Source organism: Triturus cristatus, chromosome 4_1 (genome assembly GCF_964204655.1).
Source record: "Triturus cristatus chromosome 4_1, aTriCri1.1, whole genome shotgun sequence".
Lineage (NCBI taxonomy): Eukaryota > Metazoa > Chordata > Amphibia > Caudata > Salamandridae > Triturus > Triturus cristatus.
This window is the reverse complement of record NC_140585.1, coordinates 1124793807-1124811505: the sequence shown is the minus strand read 5'-3', so window position 1 is coordinate 1124811505 and position 17699 is coordinate 1124793807. Positions and strand designations below refer to the sequence as shown.

Genomic DNA, 17699 nt, shown 5'->3' with positions numbered 1-17699 from the left:
AGCAAGGACATGGCGTTCTAGTGGGTGTCCCTGGAACTAACTGTGCAAACTACAAAACAACGTCTACCAAAAGGAAATGCGTATGTGATATTTTCTAGCGCTAATGAAAAACATGTTCAGACCACCATCTTACAAAATATGCTAAGTCAAAAAAGGAAACTAAAATTGGAAGCTAAATATAATCTCTAACTTTGCAAATCTTCATAAGCTCCAGCAAATAAAACAAGAGTGCACTGCTTCCATCACTCATGCTAATGTTCAATGACAACTTGCCACAATTGTATCCTTTTCCAGGGGCTGCTCCTCCATTTGAACATAGGAGCATCACCTAACTAGCCCCAGAGCTAAGAAATAAAATAGCAATAAAGTTTATCTATGACCATTTTATTTTTCAGCAACCAGTCCTAAACTAAGTGTCAGGATGAGGCGGGCCAGTGCTGCCAACAGCAGCAGGGAGTTGTGCACTTTAAAATGTGCATTTCCCTTTGGCTGGCCGTCCCAAGATGTCCAGCCAAAGAGAAATGCGCATTTTAAACTTCTCTAACCTAGCTGTCTTAGACAGCTGGGTAGAGAAAGTGCAGGTCTCCAGTGTTCTTAGGAGCACTGACAGAGCCTGCTCTATACAAACCTGGCACTGCTCTCATGCTGTGAGAGCATCGCCAGGCATATTGGGTAGTGCAGTTTCCTGCATCCAGAGCTTCCAGAAGACACCCAAGGGAGGAGGACATAGTGCTGCAAGTTAGGAAGGTAACTTTATTTTATTTATTATTATTATTTTGGGCCCCCCTGCTCCACCACCCTTGGTACAAGGCAGCGGTGCCTGTCCTTTTGAACAGTCTCACGACGTGCTAAGGACAATTCAAGTACACATCGGCTTCCCATAGCATCCTGCTGCATCTGAATGCATCCTTTCCTTCCACTCAGTACTACAGACAAGCACCCTGTACCGCTACATGGCCTCTAACATCCACAGACTCCCAGCGATGACACAGGGTAGAAAACAAACAGATCTCTTGCATTATTGTATTTCTCTCTCTTCTTTTAACGCTCTGAGGTACTCTCGAATACACAGAAAATTGAGCTGAAAAGCTCTTTGAACATGCACATCAAGTTATAATCTCATGTGGTCACTAAGTCAGTATGTGAGAGATCCAACAGAAACGTGTGTCTTAGCCCACTGCACTGCTCTACTTGTAAACTGTTTGCGAAGGCTTACAACCAAGACCTCAGTTAAATGCAGAAGGAGCGAACTTGAGGCAAGACACATGCTGTTAACCAGACAGGGCCGCTCACTTGCAGTCTTGTTTAGAAATTGCAATGACAAATGCTGGACGAGGTATCCATTTTTATAAAGTCAGAAAACATCCCCAAACACTAACCGCACCAACAGTACCTTAAAGTGCACAGATTAAATGGGGAAAGGGATCACATGCCAACATTTTAGAAGAAGAAAGTGGGAGATTTCAGAAAAATTATGTGAGAATGTATTTCACTCATTGACTATATTGAGACCTGAATCGGGGCTGTTGTCATGTTTGGGACTTGAAAGTTTGCTGCTGCAGGACCGGATATCAGAAATCCAGATACATGTGTTTATTTCCCTTACCTGTCAGGAGTATGGAGAAAGCGCTATGGCAGACAGAGAGCACTCTACAACAATGCTGTGCACCGGCCTGCTGGAGCAGGTTACTGGCAGTGAATACTACGAGTCTCACTAGACCAGTGCCGGTCGGCAGACGCCCACTGAGGAATCGGGTTTTTGAATGCAGGAATCTGGATGCGGAGACTAGCCTTGAAATCAGTAGTCTCCCACCTGAATCGGGAGGATGGGCATGTATGCATGCACTGTAAGGGTACAGCATGTTGAGCTGCCCTTCATAAAAGCCTGTGTGAGATAGGTTGATTTCTAATAAATCTAGGAATCCAAAGAGTTAAAGAGAAAACACAGGGCCGGCTTTAGGGCAGTGCGGCTGGTGCAATTTAAAAATTGTTTCTCTAAATAGGTTTGCTGCATATCAAAGGATCAGAAAGTATGGAGCATTGTATCACAACAGAATTACAATTACTAGGAACTGTCAAATAACTTTAAAGGTTTAATGCTACAGGCATATAATACAGTTCTTTTAAGTTTAAATATAGCTTCTTTCTGAATGTGTTCCACTTACCCTCTAGGACGAAACTACCAAAGACAGCCACCATAATTAATGTCCAGCATGAACAAATGTATCTTGAAAAGGCAGAACTGACCATCATGAAAGATTCAGTATATGTGCTTCCCACCTTCTCCAAATTCTGCTGTGTCTTCATATCAATTCACAAATCCAAGGTTGGGAATGGAGATGCACTGTCCTCCAAGCGCCTACTACAAACTGCCTAACATTCAAAATCCAAGTAACCTGTGACCATGACGTCCCAGTGTTAGCTCATTCGAAGAATGCATGAGAGGCAAAACTACAAGCACCAAGACCCTTGTAATCATGAAGGAGTTGAAATGCAAACTCAAATAGTTGAAGGTTCCAGATAACGCTCTCCAGGAGAGATTCCCGAAGATGCAACAGCAGCTAGAGCTCAATTAGCAGCAGAAAGAGCACTTCCAAAGGCAGGCCTGACAGAGGCTTTTGTGGAGCCCAGGTCCATAACATGATTTGGGGCCCTCATAGGTCCTTCCCAGGTGCATGAGGACGCCGTGCAAAAGGAAAACAATGTCCTTAGACATAAATTGCAACCGTTTCTGGACATGGTGCCATTTAGTTGTGAATGGTATTAATTGCCTCATAATGAATCCATAACAAAAGAATGCACTGCCTGCTTTTGTGATATGAAATACATTTAGCAATGGTGCTATGTGTCCCTGCAAATAGTGGGGCCTGTGACAAGTGATGCAGGCTGCTTCCTCCTTGTAACACTCTGCACAAGAAGAACCCATAGATCAAGAGTCTGCAACAAGTGGGTCCCCGAGAGTCGAGGGAAGAGCTTGGCTCCCACCATGGCTCCACATCACTTGTTCATCTACCAAGAGGGATATTGAGAAAGTATAACATGGACAATGAGGGACCAGTATGGTACTAGCCATACTAAACAGTCTGCAGACTGTTTCATGGCCAAGGCTGAGATAATGGAACTTCATCTTGCTAACAAGACAGCTGTCTTGGCCTCAGCAGGGTGGGAGTCAAAGTCATCTGAGTAAGATGACCCTATTGTTGCTTACATCAACCAACACTTAGACTCAGGACAATGGACCAATGTCCCCACAACTATTCAAGAACACCCTTCCATCCCCACTTCAATTCCAGCAATAAATGTTATCAATAATTATTTAACCATAGGCCCTTTTCTCGCGAGTATGGCCTATAGCTCATGGAGGGAAACACACTCCTCAACTCCCATTCAGCCAGCAGATACCCCCATGCATCTGAGGCTTGGGAGTCTACACTCTCCCCAAAAGAAACTCACTGGTGGAGTGGGGTTACCACTGGACTCGACCTGAAACCTGCACCCTGGGGGAGCCTACAGCCACCCCTCTTCAACCAAGATAGTGGTAACCGATTGGCTGCGGCAGCGCTGGGCCCCAGTAAGGAGCAGACAGCAGAGGGGCACTCAATTTATTAGCATGCTACCGTGACAAACAATACCGGGTCCAGACACCCTCCACTACCTACAAGGGGTCTTTGAAAGGCAGAGGTGTCCCTCTCCCTCAACACTGTTGCTGACTCTGCGCCTTGCTTCTCATTTCAATTCAGTCTCCTGAAGTGGATGCACCGGGGTGCAGCAGTACCATAGTGAATGGATACCAGTTACCAGGATTGGAGCCCCCAATAAGAACTGAACGATCCAGCGAGATTTGTTGCTGCTATTAGATCGACATGCTGAGGGACCTGGGCTTCCTACTTGTTTCTCTTCTTGCTGCTGCCTTGATGGCTGAGTGGGGTAAGACTGCCTCTGCTGTTACTGGCCTTTATTTCTGAACATGCCTGTAGGTGCAGTGACCTCTTTCCCACAACCCTAAACCCTTTAGCCCCTGGATGTTTGAGACTCTTGGTTATAGCACCCTCCACCTTCTCGAGCAAGGAGCCTGCGAGGAGGTGCGGGATCTTAATAGGGGCGCAAATGGATCCTGTAAGACCTGCCTGAGATGGTGAGGCAACATTGCACAGCGACTCTGCACATTCTTATTGTCTGCTGTGCTACACTGGTCCGCGGGTCATCAGTTAGATGCACACAAGTGGGTTTCACAATCCACAGGCTGTTTGATGGTACATTGCCCTTCATCACACCAAATGTCTGCTGCAACAACCCATGATTTTCCTGTTTGTCACTGGCCGTGACCCTCGACTGCAGATGGGGCTCTCTGCCTCTGACTGCCACCCCTTTCCATTAGATACTATATATGATCAGCTCCTGATGGCCTCTGAGGACCACGCCAAGATTCACTTAACAGTTGGTTGGGGGAAGGAAATGTTGGATGGGATGCATGAGAGGATCAAAGACTCAGACACTATGTGAATGCCCTGTGTTCCAGACCAAAGGGCATCCGGTAACTCGCTGGCAACCCAGAAATTGCACGTCTACAGAACTTCATACGTAATCGCCAGATAAATTGGATGAAATATTGATGTCAAGCTAGGCCACTCAGGAACAATTGGAGAAAAGAATTGATGGAGTTGATGTTGACAAGGCTCTTGTGAGGGGAGACTAGAGTAAGCTAGCATAGAGAATGAAGACCACTAAGAAGGCTATTAATGAACTACATATCCCCAAATCATCAACACAAGCTGCTTCACTATAAATGTTTACATAGGGCATATATCACCCCTTGTTCACTTACCAGAACTAACCCTGCACGGTCCTCCGCCTGGCTGAAATGTAGGGCACCTGACGCAGACTCACACCTAACTTTGACTTGCCCACATATTGGTAAATACTGTGGTGGACTATTTGAACGTCTCTCTTTGATGACTGACACTGAGCTTCTTCGACCCCCTTATGGCGCTTCTGGGATATGTGGCAAACATTCCTGAATCGGTGCACTGGTACACTGCCAGAGCATTATTACTGGCTTAAAGGGAGATAGCGCTGCATTGGGGTAGTGGCGTCTGACTACCAAGGATTGGCTTACCAGCCTGATTACCTGTGACTCTACTAGTGAAGTGTATACCAACCTCAACCACCCACCTCTAGGCCAAAAGGCATCTGCCAACCTCTTAGGGACTACCTTTTAACAGCTGAACCCGATGCCCATTCCAAGTCTCCACTGCATAAGAATGTGAGCCTCACAATATTATGCTTTGTTTGCTTGATTGTCCCCCTTGACAGTTCTGCATTATCATATATGTTTGCTCTGCCCCGAATGTCATGCTTTGCTTGTTGTATCTGCAGGTATTGTCTTTACTTGTGACCCTTTCAACCGTGTTACTGGATAATGGAAAATATACCCATATGTATGGGCCTTTATTTGTATTTCTCTCGTTTTGAAAATTGATAAAGTTATTTATTTATTTTTTTTAAAGAAAAATTAATGACCTACATCCAGCGCGAGAGGTGCCACAGAGGTAGATGAAGGAGCTCAATGAAAAAGTCAGGTTCCTGGAATACACAGTGGAGGCAGGGCCGGACTGGCCGTAGGGTGCACCAGGCGTTGTGGGACGGTTTTGGACCTGTGGGGGCCATTTTTGTTACTCGGCCCACTGTAACAAAAGCGCAGCAGCAGTGTTTCCCATCAGCATCCTCCCCCCTCCTACCCCCACCCACCCCCAGAGGTAGGTCTGACGTATTTGCAAGGGCTGGTTTGCGGTCCCAGTCCGGCCCTGAGTGGAGCACACTGAAGGATGCAGCCGCAGGGAAACGTTAGGGTGGAAAGGCTCAAAGGTAACAAAATGGTGACAGTGCTCAAGAAATGGATTGGAGAAATGCTAATATTCATATATGTGTTCCTTAGCTCCCCCTTTAAATCATGTCAGGCTGAGTCTGCCCTTCGGGGTGGGGAACATTGGTCGAAGGGGCCACCTCACGCTCTCCCCAATGTCTTCCTAGCATGTCTGTTTTTCAAAGGAGCACCTGTCCCAGCTCCTGATGCTGACATACGGGGAAAGTGAATTCAGAGATAAATGTCTGCTTTCCCACGCCTGCATCCTTCCCTACATTCACAGCCATTTGTAGTGGGTCGCAAAATGCAATCTGACTTGTTAATACGCATGAGACAGAAGGTTTTTTTGCCCTCCACGAATATTCATTTTTTGATAGCGCTGATCAGTTCATCAGTTGCATTGCAAAATGATGGTTGGGTGGCAAAAGTTGGTTCATAATTTGCAGCCACTGTTTGCGCAACCCTAGGATATCTGACATTTGACCATACCATCAAGAAGACCAATATTGAACCAGATGATTCTGCCAACCACAGAACAATCTCGAGCAGCCCTTTCCTTGGAAAACTCTGCATTTTCTCAGATCTTCACCTTCTTCAAAGAAGACAAACTGCTATCAGACCAATATACTTGGTTTCACACAGAGAGGGGTATGGGATCTGCTCTACTCTCCATCTGAAAACCACTTTGGATAGAACGGGTGTTGCGGCAGTTCGTCTCCTTGATGTGTCTGCTTCTTGTGACACAGTTTATCCTCACACCCTTTGAGGAATGCTAAAAGAAATGGGAATCTTAGTCTAGATCTCCCCGTACCTCTCCAATAGATCAAGCATCATTTCAGTACATCCACTCACTTAGATCATCAAGGCAGTGGCACCTCTACGTGCGTTCCTCCACTTATTGTCATCTACCACAGCCTACTTCCAGAACTCTTTGATTCGCTCAACAAGACATGCTGCAACTAGGCAGAGGACATAATGTCTATCCTGGAATTAAACAATCTGACTGCTCCTGATAACTTGTTTACGTAGTGGGTCGCGACACTGCTCGTCATACTAGCAAATAGCAAATAATGTAGTGGCAGCGGTGAGTACGCCTATGCCACGAGTATGTGAAATAATGCCATCCCTGGACACGTGTTTCGAGGTAATTGCCTCTCGCCAGGGATGGCATTATTTCACATACTTGTGGCATAGGCGTACTCACCGCTGCCACTACATTATCCAGAATTCTTTGGGGCTATTTGCTAGTATGACGAGCAGTGTCGCGACCCACTACGTAAACTATTTAAAGCTCTTTCGAGCGACTTTGGGCTGACGAGCCTGGTGTCTGCACCTGTGCGCCTTGAAAGGTACTTTACCTATATATTTTGGCAGTCTACTTGGCACCCCACATACCTACCTGCTCCCTGCTGACGAGAGGCAATTACCTCGAAACACGTGTCCAGGGATGGCATTATTTCACATACTTGTGGCATAGGCGTACTCACCGCTGCCACTACATTATCCAGAATTCTTTGGGGCTATTTGCTAGTATGACGAGCAGTGTCGCGACCCACTACGTAAACTATTTAAAGCTCTTTCGAGCGACTTTGGGCTGACGAGCCTGGTGTCTGCACCTGCGCGCCTTGAAAGGTACTTTACCTATATATTTTGGCAGTCTACTTGGCACCCCGCATACCTACCTGCTCCCTGCTGACGAGAGGCAATTACCTCGAAACACGTGTCCAGGGATGGCATTATTTCACATACTTGTGGCATAGGCGTACTCACCGCTGCCACTACATTATCCAGAATTCTTTGGGGCTATTTGCTAGTATGACGAGCAGTGTCGCGACCCACTACGTAAACTATTTAAAGCTCTTTCGAGGGACTTTGGGCTGACGAGCCTGGTGTCTGCACCTGCGCGCCTTGAAAGGTACTTTACCTATATATTTTGGCAGTCTACTTGGCACCCCGCATACCTACCTGCTCCCTGCTGACGAGAGGCAATTACCTCGAAACACGTGTCCAGGGATGGCATTATTTCACATACTTGTGGCATAGGCGTACTCACCGCTGCCACTACATTATCCAGAATTCTTTGGGGCTATTTGCTAGTATGACGAGCAGTGTCGCGACCCACTACGTAAACTATTTAAAGCTCTTTCGAGCGACTTTGGGCTGACGAGCCTGGTGTCTGCACCTGCGCGCCTTGAAAGGTACTTTACCTATATATTTTGGCAGTCTACTTGGCACCCCGCATACCTACCTGCTCCCTGCTGACGAGAGGCAATTACCTCGAAACACGTGTCCAGGGATGGCATTATTTCACATACTTGTGGCATAGGCGTACTCACCGCTGCCACTACATTATCCAGAATTCTTTGGGGCTATTTGCTAGTATGACGAGCAGTGTCGCGACCCACTACGTAAACTATTTAAAGCTCTTTCGAGCGACTTTGGGCTGACGAGCCTGGTGTCTGCACCTGCGCGCCTTGAAAGGTACTTTACCTATATATTTTGGCAGTCTACTTGGCACCCCACATACCTACCTGCTCCCTGCTGACGAGAGGCAATTACCTCGAAACACGTGTCCAGGGATGGCATTATTTCACATACTTGTGGCATAGGCGTACTCACCGCTGCCACTACATTATCCAGAATTCTTTGGGGCTATTTGCTAGTATGACGAGCAGTGTCGCGACCCACTACGTAAACTATTTAAAGCTCTTTCGAGCGACTTTGGGCTGACGAGCCTGGTGTCTGCACCTGCGCGCCTTGAAAGGTACTTTACCTATATATTTTGGCAGTCTACTTGGCACCCCACATACCTACCTGCTCCCTGCTGACGAGAGGCAATTACCTAGAAACACGTGTCCAGGGATGGCATTATTTCACATACTTGTGGCATAGGCGTACTCACCGCTGCCACTACATTATCCAGAATTCTTTGGGGCTATTTGCTAGTATGACGAGCAGTGTCGCGACCCACTACGTAAACTATTTAAAGCTCTTTCGAGCGACTTTGGGCTGACGAGCCTGGTGTCTGCACCTGCGCGCCTTGAAAGGTACTTTACCTATATATTTTGGCAGTCTACTTGGCACCCCGCATACCTACCTGCTCCCTGCTGACGAGAGGCAATTACCTCGAAACACGTGTCCAGGGATGGCATTATTTCACATACTTGTGGCATAGGCGTACTCACCGCTGCCACTACATTATCCAGAATTCTTTGGGGCTATTTGCTAGTATGACGAGCAGTGTCGCGACCCACTACGTAAACTATTTAAAGCTCTTTCGAGCGACTTTGGGCTGACGAGCCTGGTGTCTGCACCTGCGCGCCTTGAAAGGTACTTTACCTATATATTTTGGCAGTCTACTTGGCACCCCGCATACCTACCTGCTCCCTGCTGACGAGTGGCAATTACCTCGAAACACGTGTCCAGGGATGGCATTATTTCACATACTTGTGGCATAGGCGTACTCACCGCTGCCACTACATTATCCAGAATTCTTTGGGGCTATTTGCTAGTATGACGAGCAGTGTCGCGACCCACTACGTAAACTATTTAAAGCTCTTTCGAGCGACTTTGGGCTGACGAGCCTGGTGTCTGCACCTGCGCGCCTTGAAAGGTACTTTACCTATATATTTTGGCAGTCTACTTGGCACCCCGCATACCTACCTGCTCCCTGCTGACGAGAGGCAATTACCTCGAAACACGTGTCCAGGGATGGCATTATTTCACATACTTGTGGCATAGGCGTACTCACCGCTGCCACTACATTATCCAGAATTCTTTGGGGCTATTTGCTAGTATGACGAGCAGTGTCGCGACCCACTACGTAAACTGCTCCTGATAACTTAACTAGAAAAGTATCCCTCAGCCATTGACCAATGAAGGTGAACAGATTACATTATTTATTTATTTTATTTGAAAAGTTTTATAAAGCGCGATCATGACCCGTTCGGTTATCAGAGCGCTGTACAGAGGAGCGGAAGTGGAAAGAGGTAAAAGCATGAATACAACATCGTAAAGGGACATATGAGGTACCAGAAAAGCAACAAAGTCATGTGGAGCACGTGGAAAGGCAAAATTACAACGTTGAACCGAGGTAACAAACCATCTTGTGGGACAGGTAAAGCTCCAGAAGAGCCTCAAATCTCATAGGGCATGTGAAGAGACAAAATTCTAACTTTTGAACAAAAGTATCAAAGAGTGTCAACAGGAAATAAAAGTATGTTAAGTTGGCTACTGGACCATTGCTGTAGATGGTCATTCAGTAGTAACCATTTGACATGTGTTTTGAATGAGGTGGTAGAGGGGTTTGATCTGATCTCGGGAGGAGGAGAGTTCCATATTCTTGGTGCAAGACCAGAGAAACACTATTGTAGATTCTTTTCTTTTTGAATTTGGGAGGTTTCAACAGTAGAGTGTTAGAGCTTCTTCGGGTCCGATTTGAACCTGATCAAGTTTTTTTGCCAGGTAAATGGGGGTGTTGTAGTGAATAGCTTTGTGTGTCAGGCAAGCTTTCTTGAAACGGATCCTTGCTTAGATAGACAGCCTGTTTAGTTGAATTAGGTCTGATGTGATGTGGCCATGTTTTCTGGAACCAGTGATAACGCTAGCCGAAGAGTTCAGAGTGGCTCTTAGAGGTGCCAATCTAGCTTTGGGTAACCCAGCTAAGGTCACCATTCCATACTCCAAGCGTGAGATAACTAGGGATTACACTGCATATTGAATGTCCTCAGAAGGCAAGAATGGATTGATTTTCCTTAATGTGCTGAGCTGATGATTGGCTTCCCTCATAGTTGCACTGAAGTGATATTGTATATTCAGGTATTTGTCCAGAGGTATGCCTGAAGATCTCGCAGAGTCAACAACATGAGGGGTGCAGTTGACCGCTGTAAGTTGTTTGAGACAGTCTTGAGTGGATGCAGTCTGATTATGGAGGGCAATCAGGAGGAATTCTGTTTTGAGAGTATTTAGCAAAAGATGATTATGAGTTAACCATTGTTACAATTGAGGGTCGTCAGCATACATATGGCATTGAATGTTAGAGCGATTCAGAATTTCGGAGAGTGGTTCCAAGAAAAGGTTGAAAAGCGTAGGCGAGAGTGTGGAACCTTGCGACACTCCAATTGTGACAGGGGTACAGGTTGCAAGGGAGTGGTTAACTTTTATGCTTTGCGTTCTGTTTCATAGGAATGAGGCAAACCAATTTAAGACAGGGCCTGATAGCCCCTTCCTTTTTTGAAGAAGAACAATCAGGTTTTCATGTTTGGCAGTGTCAAACTCTGAGGACAGATCAAGAAGGATCAGTAAAGAGGGTACGTTCAGGTCAAGAGATCTCAAGGCATCAGCAACGATGTGTGTTAGTGATGTTTCAGTTCTGTCACCCACTCTGTAACCTGACTGGTATAGGTCAAGGAGCTGAAACTTCTCAATGTGGTTGCAGAGCTATATGTGAACACATTTCTCAAAAAATGTGGCCAAAGCCATGATATTAGTAATTGGATGAACATTTTTAGGATCAGCTAAGTCTGCATTAGGCTTTTTAGGGATGAGAGAGACTTGTACCATCTTGAGCCAATCAGAAATCCTACCCTGCACAAGAGATTCAGAAATAATCAGGGACCAGAGTGGAAGAATGGCGATTTAAGTTCTTTGAAAAACTTGGCGGGTAGAGGATCGTTAAAGTGATTGGAAGGTTTTAAAGAAGCCATAGATTGGAGCAGCTCAGCATTGTCTGAAAGTAAAAAGAAATTCCATGATGCATTGTTTTTTGGAGGGTAGGAAGTAGGTGCTCTTGCTACCGTTGGCCAAGATGAAGGTGAGAGGGAGGTCAGAAGCAGCAGATCAGATGAAGCACATTGCAGATCATGTTTAATTTTTCTTGCCTTTTCAGTGAAGTGTGCTGAGGAGTCCTCCCCACTGGGGCAAGAGATTTTTGTGCAGAGAGTTGATTGGTTGAGTGGTTAGCTTGTTTATGATTTCAAATAGTTTTTTGGGTTTTTTTTGTGCGTTGTCAAGCTGTGCCCTGAGCAATCAGTTTTGACACTATGGATATGCTTGTTATATGAACTTCTAGTCATCCATAACTGTTTGAGACTTGTAATGGAGGGTGAGTTTCTCCATAGTCTCTCCATAAGCCTTAGTTTACAACATTCCTCATTTAGGGAACCAGTAAACCAGGGTTTGTACTTTTTGATCAGAAATCTTCTGAGTTGCTTCAGTGCAATTGTGTTGAAATTATTTGCCATGGTGTGGAGGTAATCATCCGTAAGGTCATCCAGGTTAGTCATGTTAGGGGTGGCAGAAGAAGATTATTGCTAATGGATGTTAGATCATTAATGTTAATGTAGCTCAGATTTCGAATCAGCTATTTGGTTTTGAGCGGTTGACCTTGTCTGACCAGAACCGTTTCCAGGATGTGAAAAGAGTTTTTGTAATGATCCGACCAGTCACAGGGTGATATGTCATCCAGTTGTATGTTGTTATCTTTAACTATTAATAGATCAAGGGTGGAGCCCTTGTTGTTGGTGGGTCCCTTGCAGGCCTGGGTGAAGTTGAGGTCAGAGATGGAAAGCCTTTATGGCGCACAATAAGGGATCATTTGTGTCGTTCCAGTGTAGGTTAAAATCCCGAGGTAGATATGGTTGGGGTGTTGGTCACAGTATGAGGCAATAGACTCCATATTTGCTCAGTGAAGAGGAGATTGTCACCTTGGGGATGATATATGATGTGGAGCAAACAGACTATCTTGCCCTTGTTCCAGATTTTAATGTCTAGGTGTTCACAGGAGGACATCATAGCAGTTTGAACCTGTTTCAAAGTGAGGATGGAGCGATAGATGCATGCAATGCCACCCCCAACTTTAACAGGTCTATTTAGTCTAATAATGTCGTATTCAGGAGGGATTAAGATGTCCAGAATTTGGGAGGAGATGTAATTAAGCCAGGTTTCAGTTGAGATCAGGAGGACCAGGTCTTGTATGAGGATGAGGTCAGAGATATCCGCTGCATGCTTCACTGCTGACCTGCAGTAAAGAAGCATCGATTTGATGTGCAAGTTGGTTCTTTCCTCTTCTAGGTGAAAAGAAGCAGCCAGTAGTAGGGTATTCTTGTTCACAGATCTCAGGATAACACTTGGTTCTCTAAGCGGGTCAGAGGAAATAGTTTGGATGTTGAGTGGTGAGTGTGAGGAGACAATACAAGAGCTGTTGTAAGATAGAAGTAGGGAGAGTGTGTCATCATCAGACATATGGTGCATAGATAGACCTACGGGGCCTGGAGTGGTGATTTGGAAGAGGCCGAGTTGTCCAGAGTAGGCTGAGTAGGCTTTTGGATGGAGAAATTTCCCTCCTGTGGTGTTTATCCCTTGCTGGAAGGCTAGGTTGATTGGTCTCATAGGTAGGATAGAGTTTCCAAAACTTCTCCATCTTCAAAGAGAAATCTAAGAGGATCTGCAGGTTATCCTTAACAGTTTGGAGATCCTGCTTGAGGTCGGCCAACTTATTCTCAATGGAGGGCAAGCTATCACTATCAGCGGCCGGTCTAGGAGTAGATAGTGGATGGAACCCCTTAGGGAGAGGGGTGTAGGACGGCAGGATAATTTCCTCTAAAGTGCGAAAGAACGTACTGAGGGAGGGGACAGGATCCAGCTTAAGGTCATCCATATTATCCTCAATGGGGGAGGGTTGGCATTGTGGACGGTGGGTCTAGGGGTAACTAGTTGAAGAGACAGCCCTAGGGGAGGAGTGGTGGGGGCATATTGGCTTTATCCTGTGTGATGAAGTAAGTATTGGTAGAGGAGATGGGATGTTGAGGGTTCGTGGGTGAAGTACTGAGTATGAGGCTGGGTGAGGGGGTAAGAAGAGCACTCATTTTGGTATTCAGGCAGACGTGAGTTGACATACCAGGATTAGCTTTGTTGGTATTGCACTCACCATCTGTGTCAGAGTATTTGTCAGACCAACTTAGGGGGTTTGTATTGTATTGTATTGTATCATATTGTATTGTATTTATGGAAATAAATACAGCTAAACCTGGGATCCTCCAGTCTGGAACTGGAAGAGCAGCCATCTTCTTACAGTCTGACTCCTGGAACGCTGATCTTCGCTAATGACAATGATAGAAGTGAGTAACGTGAGAGCTATTATGGCCTCCAGCCCTTACAAGCACTGGAGAAGACAGTAGAAACTCAGCCAGTGGTACAGTGAGGTGAAGGTTCATTTGGAGTCATTAACTACTTCAGCTCTACTAAACATTACCATAACAGCCATAATAAGAGAAGTTTAGTAATCTACAAGTTGTACTGCTTCTGTGTTGAACTGAGACAATAACTATCCCACATTTCCAATGGCCCCGTTTAGCTAAGACAGTCCAGAGTATTGTGTAATACAAATCTGTACTCGTTTCCGTGAGTGGTCATCTGTGGTATGGCTCCGGGTAATATTTGTGTCTACTTATTAAGAATTAAGCACCCATTTCCAGCCACTGTTTGAATTATGAATTTTAATCTGACCAGAGCGTGTGTAGAGTCTAGCCAACACATATATAATTAACCGCCATGCCTTTTCAGTACTACAAATGCTCTGTAAAGAAATGTATTGAACGGCTCTTGCTAAGTCTTACCCTCTTAGGCACAATGGAACCGAAACGTAAACTACCTCCATTAGTTGGGTCAGTGAGAAATTTGGCACACACTGTACTATGACATACATTTCGAATGTGTTGAATCCAGCAGAACTGAGATGTAACCCAGTGTGCCACTGTCATATGTATATGCATAATGTCCCAAATCCACCAGAAAGGAAATGTAATTAAACACTTGTGTCAAATGCTTCTGTTCCTCTGCCCAACAGAGCAATGCCATTATTCTTAAATTAATATACCTCATGCTAGGTATATGCTTGAGTGACTGAATGCATGGCTGCAGGCATGATTGCTTCTATGACAAATTGCATGACAGACTGTATGACCATCCACATGACAGCATCTCTTATTAGGCGAATGCTTGCTATCTCTCACTCCTTTGAATTCAAACTCATACATAGGCACAGAGACAAACACATGATAAAAGTACATCTCTGGGTCCTTATGCACAGCACCGCACTACCCATATAGGCCATATAACATAGAAATTCTTTCATCTGTAACTCTTCTCTAGAGTAGTATGCTACCCATTTGAAAAGTGCTTCAGAGTCTCACCAGGGGTACAAAGTGTTGTATAAATGCAACTATAATGCAAGAAACCAGAGTTCTAAACAGTAAGAATGCATAGCCGCTATTATTGCTTACTTTGGATTTTAGGATCTACAGTGGCTGTCGAGGTGTGGAGCACACCGTATGAATTAAAAGCGCTGTGCAACAAAACAAGTACAAAATTAATGTTGACCTAATGGGCCATATTAAGATCATTAAATTTGTTGTGCACTCTTAAAGGAAACCAAGGCAGACATGTGATCAAAATAATTCTTTTCTACGAGGCAAATCACTACATATCCTTATGTCTTAAATTGTAAATATGTAAAAAAAAAAACTCTTGAGTGTGCTGTTCCAATAACGTCCCTAAAACCCCTGTTGCAACTCATATTAGTTTCTACAATACAGTCCCTGCAGGACCCCAGCTGCCACAGTGTTCTATATACGGCACCTCATGTTTGAGGTTTGCCTGCTACAGTAAAAATGTTTTCCTCAATGTGCCCTGATTCCTATTAGAGTTAAAGTCTGTGCTAAGTTCTCAGGCATTGAAAATTCTCAGGAGTGGGAACCAATTAATATATGTGATGACATCACAGGAAGTGATGCACATGACCTTTGGCATGAATGGCAGCACAGGTGGTAAGAATAGTGAAATGATTTAAACAATGATATACATCAAATATTGACAGACTAGCACCATCAGGTTACTAAGGTAGTGTAGCAGCACTCTGACGTGCCGAAAGCAGCTCTCTAGTCAGGAGCCTTCTCTTGTGGTAGAATTGCTTCTAGAAACCTCTACATCTCTCAGAAGCTGCTATAGATCAGTCCTCTGACCAGAGCCATATTTAGAATTCAGTTCCTTTCCCTTCTCGCCAGGTGTGACATTTAGTCTACTGTGAGTTAGACCTCAAACGACCTCAAATGTGTGAGTCTAACTCATATTTAGTGAGACTTAAGATTTCTGCTATATTAAATGCTTAAAAAACATAAAGTGGTTTACATAATTTATCATGCTACAGAAGAGCTGTGAAGTCATCAAAGGATGGTATGCACAAAACGTCTTCATTAATAAATCAATATTTATCGAGGTCCCAGGAGCTAAACTTACACTCGCTGGGCTGTATCACAGATAGTGAGTACTTAAAGCGCTATGAGTACTTAAAGCGCTAAATTTAGACACCGTCTAAGCCACATTTTTGAGCTGACTGGTGTCTTAGGTACTTAAAGAGACCAGCTCTATTGTACCACCTTAGAAAGCGGTAAATGGAAACCTGACAAATGATCTTTGAAAGCATGCACTGCTTTTGGCTGAAAATGAAGCAGCATTTGTTTACAAACTAAAAACAAATGATAAAATAACATACACAAAGCAACTTAACAAAATATTTAAAACATAATAGGGCACAACGCTACTAAACAGACATAACACAACAACACAATCACAATAGAACACACCAGAGTGCATTAATGCAGCAATAAAACACAGCAGCACAAAACACATCACCGCCACAACAAAATGCCTCACAACAAATGCACACAATCGTTCCTCAGAGGTTATCACCTCCAGATTCCTGATTTCATAATATGGCGGTAAAAGATGTTTGGAGCAAGCACTGCCTTAAACTTACCACCATAGACATAAAATAGCCGCAGTCAAAAATGCTGTTTAATCCATGCCTCTGCCTTTTACGATGACAGTTTACCTAATGTGGAGCGTTTTTCAAAAATACATTGCTCCCGCTCATTAAAAAGCAGTATGAAACTGATGCACGTTCAACAGTTTATGAATTGAGCTTATTGTTTCTGTTTTACAGGAGACGTGCCAAACTCTTGACAAATATTTGAGGGATGTATTAAATCCTTATATCATAAATGTGACGCTGGCAACAAAAATGTGCAGCGAACTGCTATGTGGGGGCAAAGCAGCCTGTGCCAGGAAGTCATGGAATAGCAACGATTACCTGCACCTGAATCCACAGATTTTCGAAATAAAAACAGAGGCATCTGGGAACTATTCGGTCATTGGCCAACCAACTGCAGAAGAGGTCCAGAGACTGGACGAGCGATTCATGTGTAGCTGCTACGCGGGTAGTGACTGTAAGCAGGAAGCAAACCTGAACCGCATCTCAGAAGTCTCCATCTGCACTACCCAAGACATCTGCATTAAGGCAGGTGCTATAGGACACCCATGATCAAAAACCATGCCTATAGTGAGCAGTCATGCGTATTTTGCAAATTTAGGTCTAATTTGAACTGCTGATAAACTACTTCCCATGGCTAAGGTTCATGTTTGCCTGGTTTGCATAGACTGCACCATTGTTTTGGAAGCTTAGGGGGAGATTCTGAACATTGCGGCATATTTACAAGCCCCTATCGCCACAAGAGTCATTCTTTCTGACGCTCTGGTGGCGTAGCACCATTTTCCATATTTACAAGGTGGCGTCAAGACACTTAGCGTGACTTAATGCCACCTTGTATATATGCCCCTTTCCGCCACAGTCGCCTGCAACAAAGGGGCATGCAATGGGTGTTGCTGTGGGCGTTCCACAGCAACACCCATTGCTTGTTGATGTTGCCCCAGATTTACAAGACTGAGTCAGCGGACACAAATACCAGGCATTAGAATGGCGATGCAAGGCATTCAGCATCAC

At 44.8% G+C, this 17699-nt stretch overlaps 1 protein-coding gene across 1 annotated transcript in view; it reads left to right on the top strand.

Annotated features, from left to right (window-relative positions):
• LOC146856130 (hyaluronidase-like) overlaps positions 1-17240 on the top strand; it is an 85687-nt gene extending 68447 nt beyond the window's left edge. Inside the window, exon 3 of the mRNA XM_085650704.1 lies at positions 16863-17240. Within this exon, the coding sequence (XP_085506830.1) occupies positions 16863-17240 (378 nt within the window). The remainder of the gene's footprint in view (positions 1-16862) is intronic.
• The last annotated feature ends 459 nt before the right edge of the window (positions 17241-17699 follow it).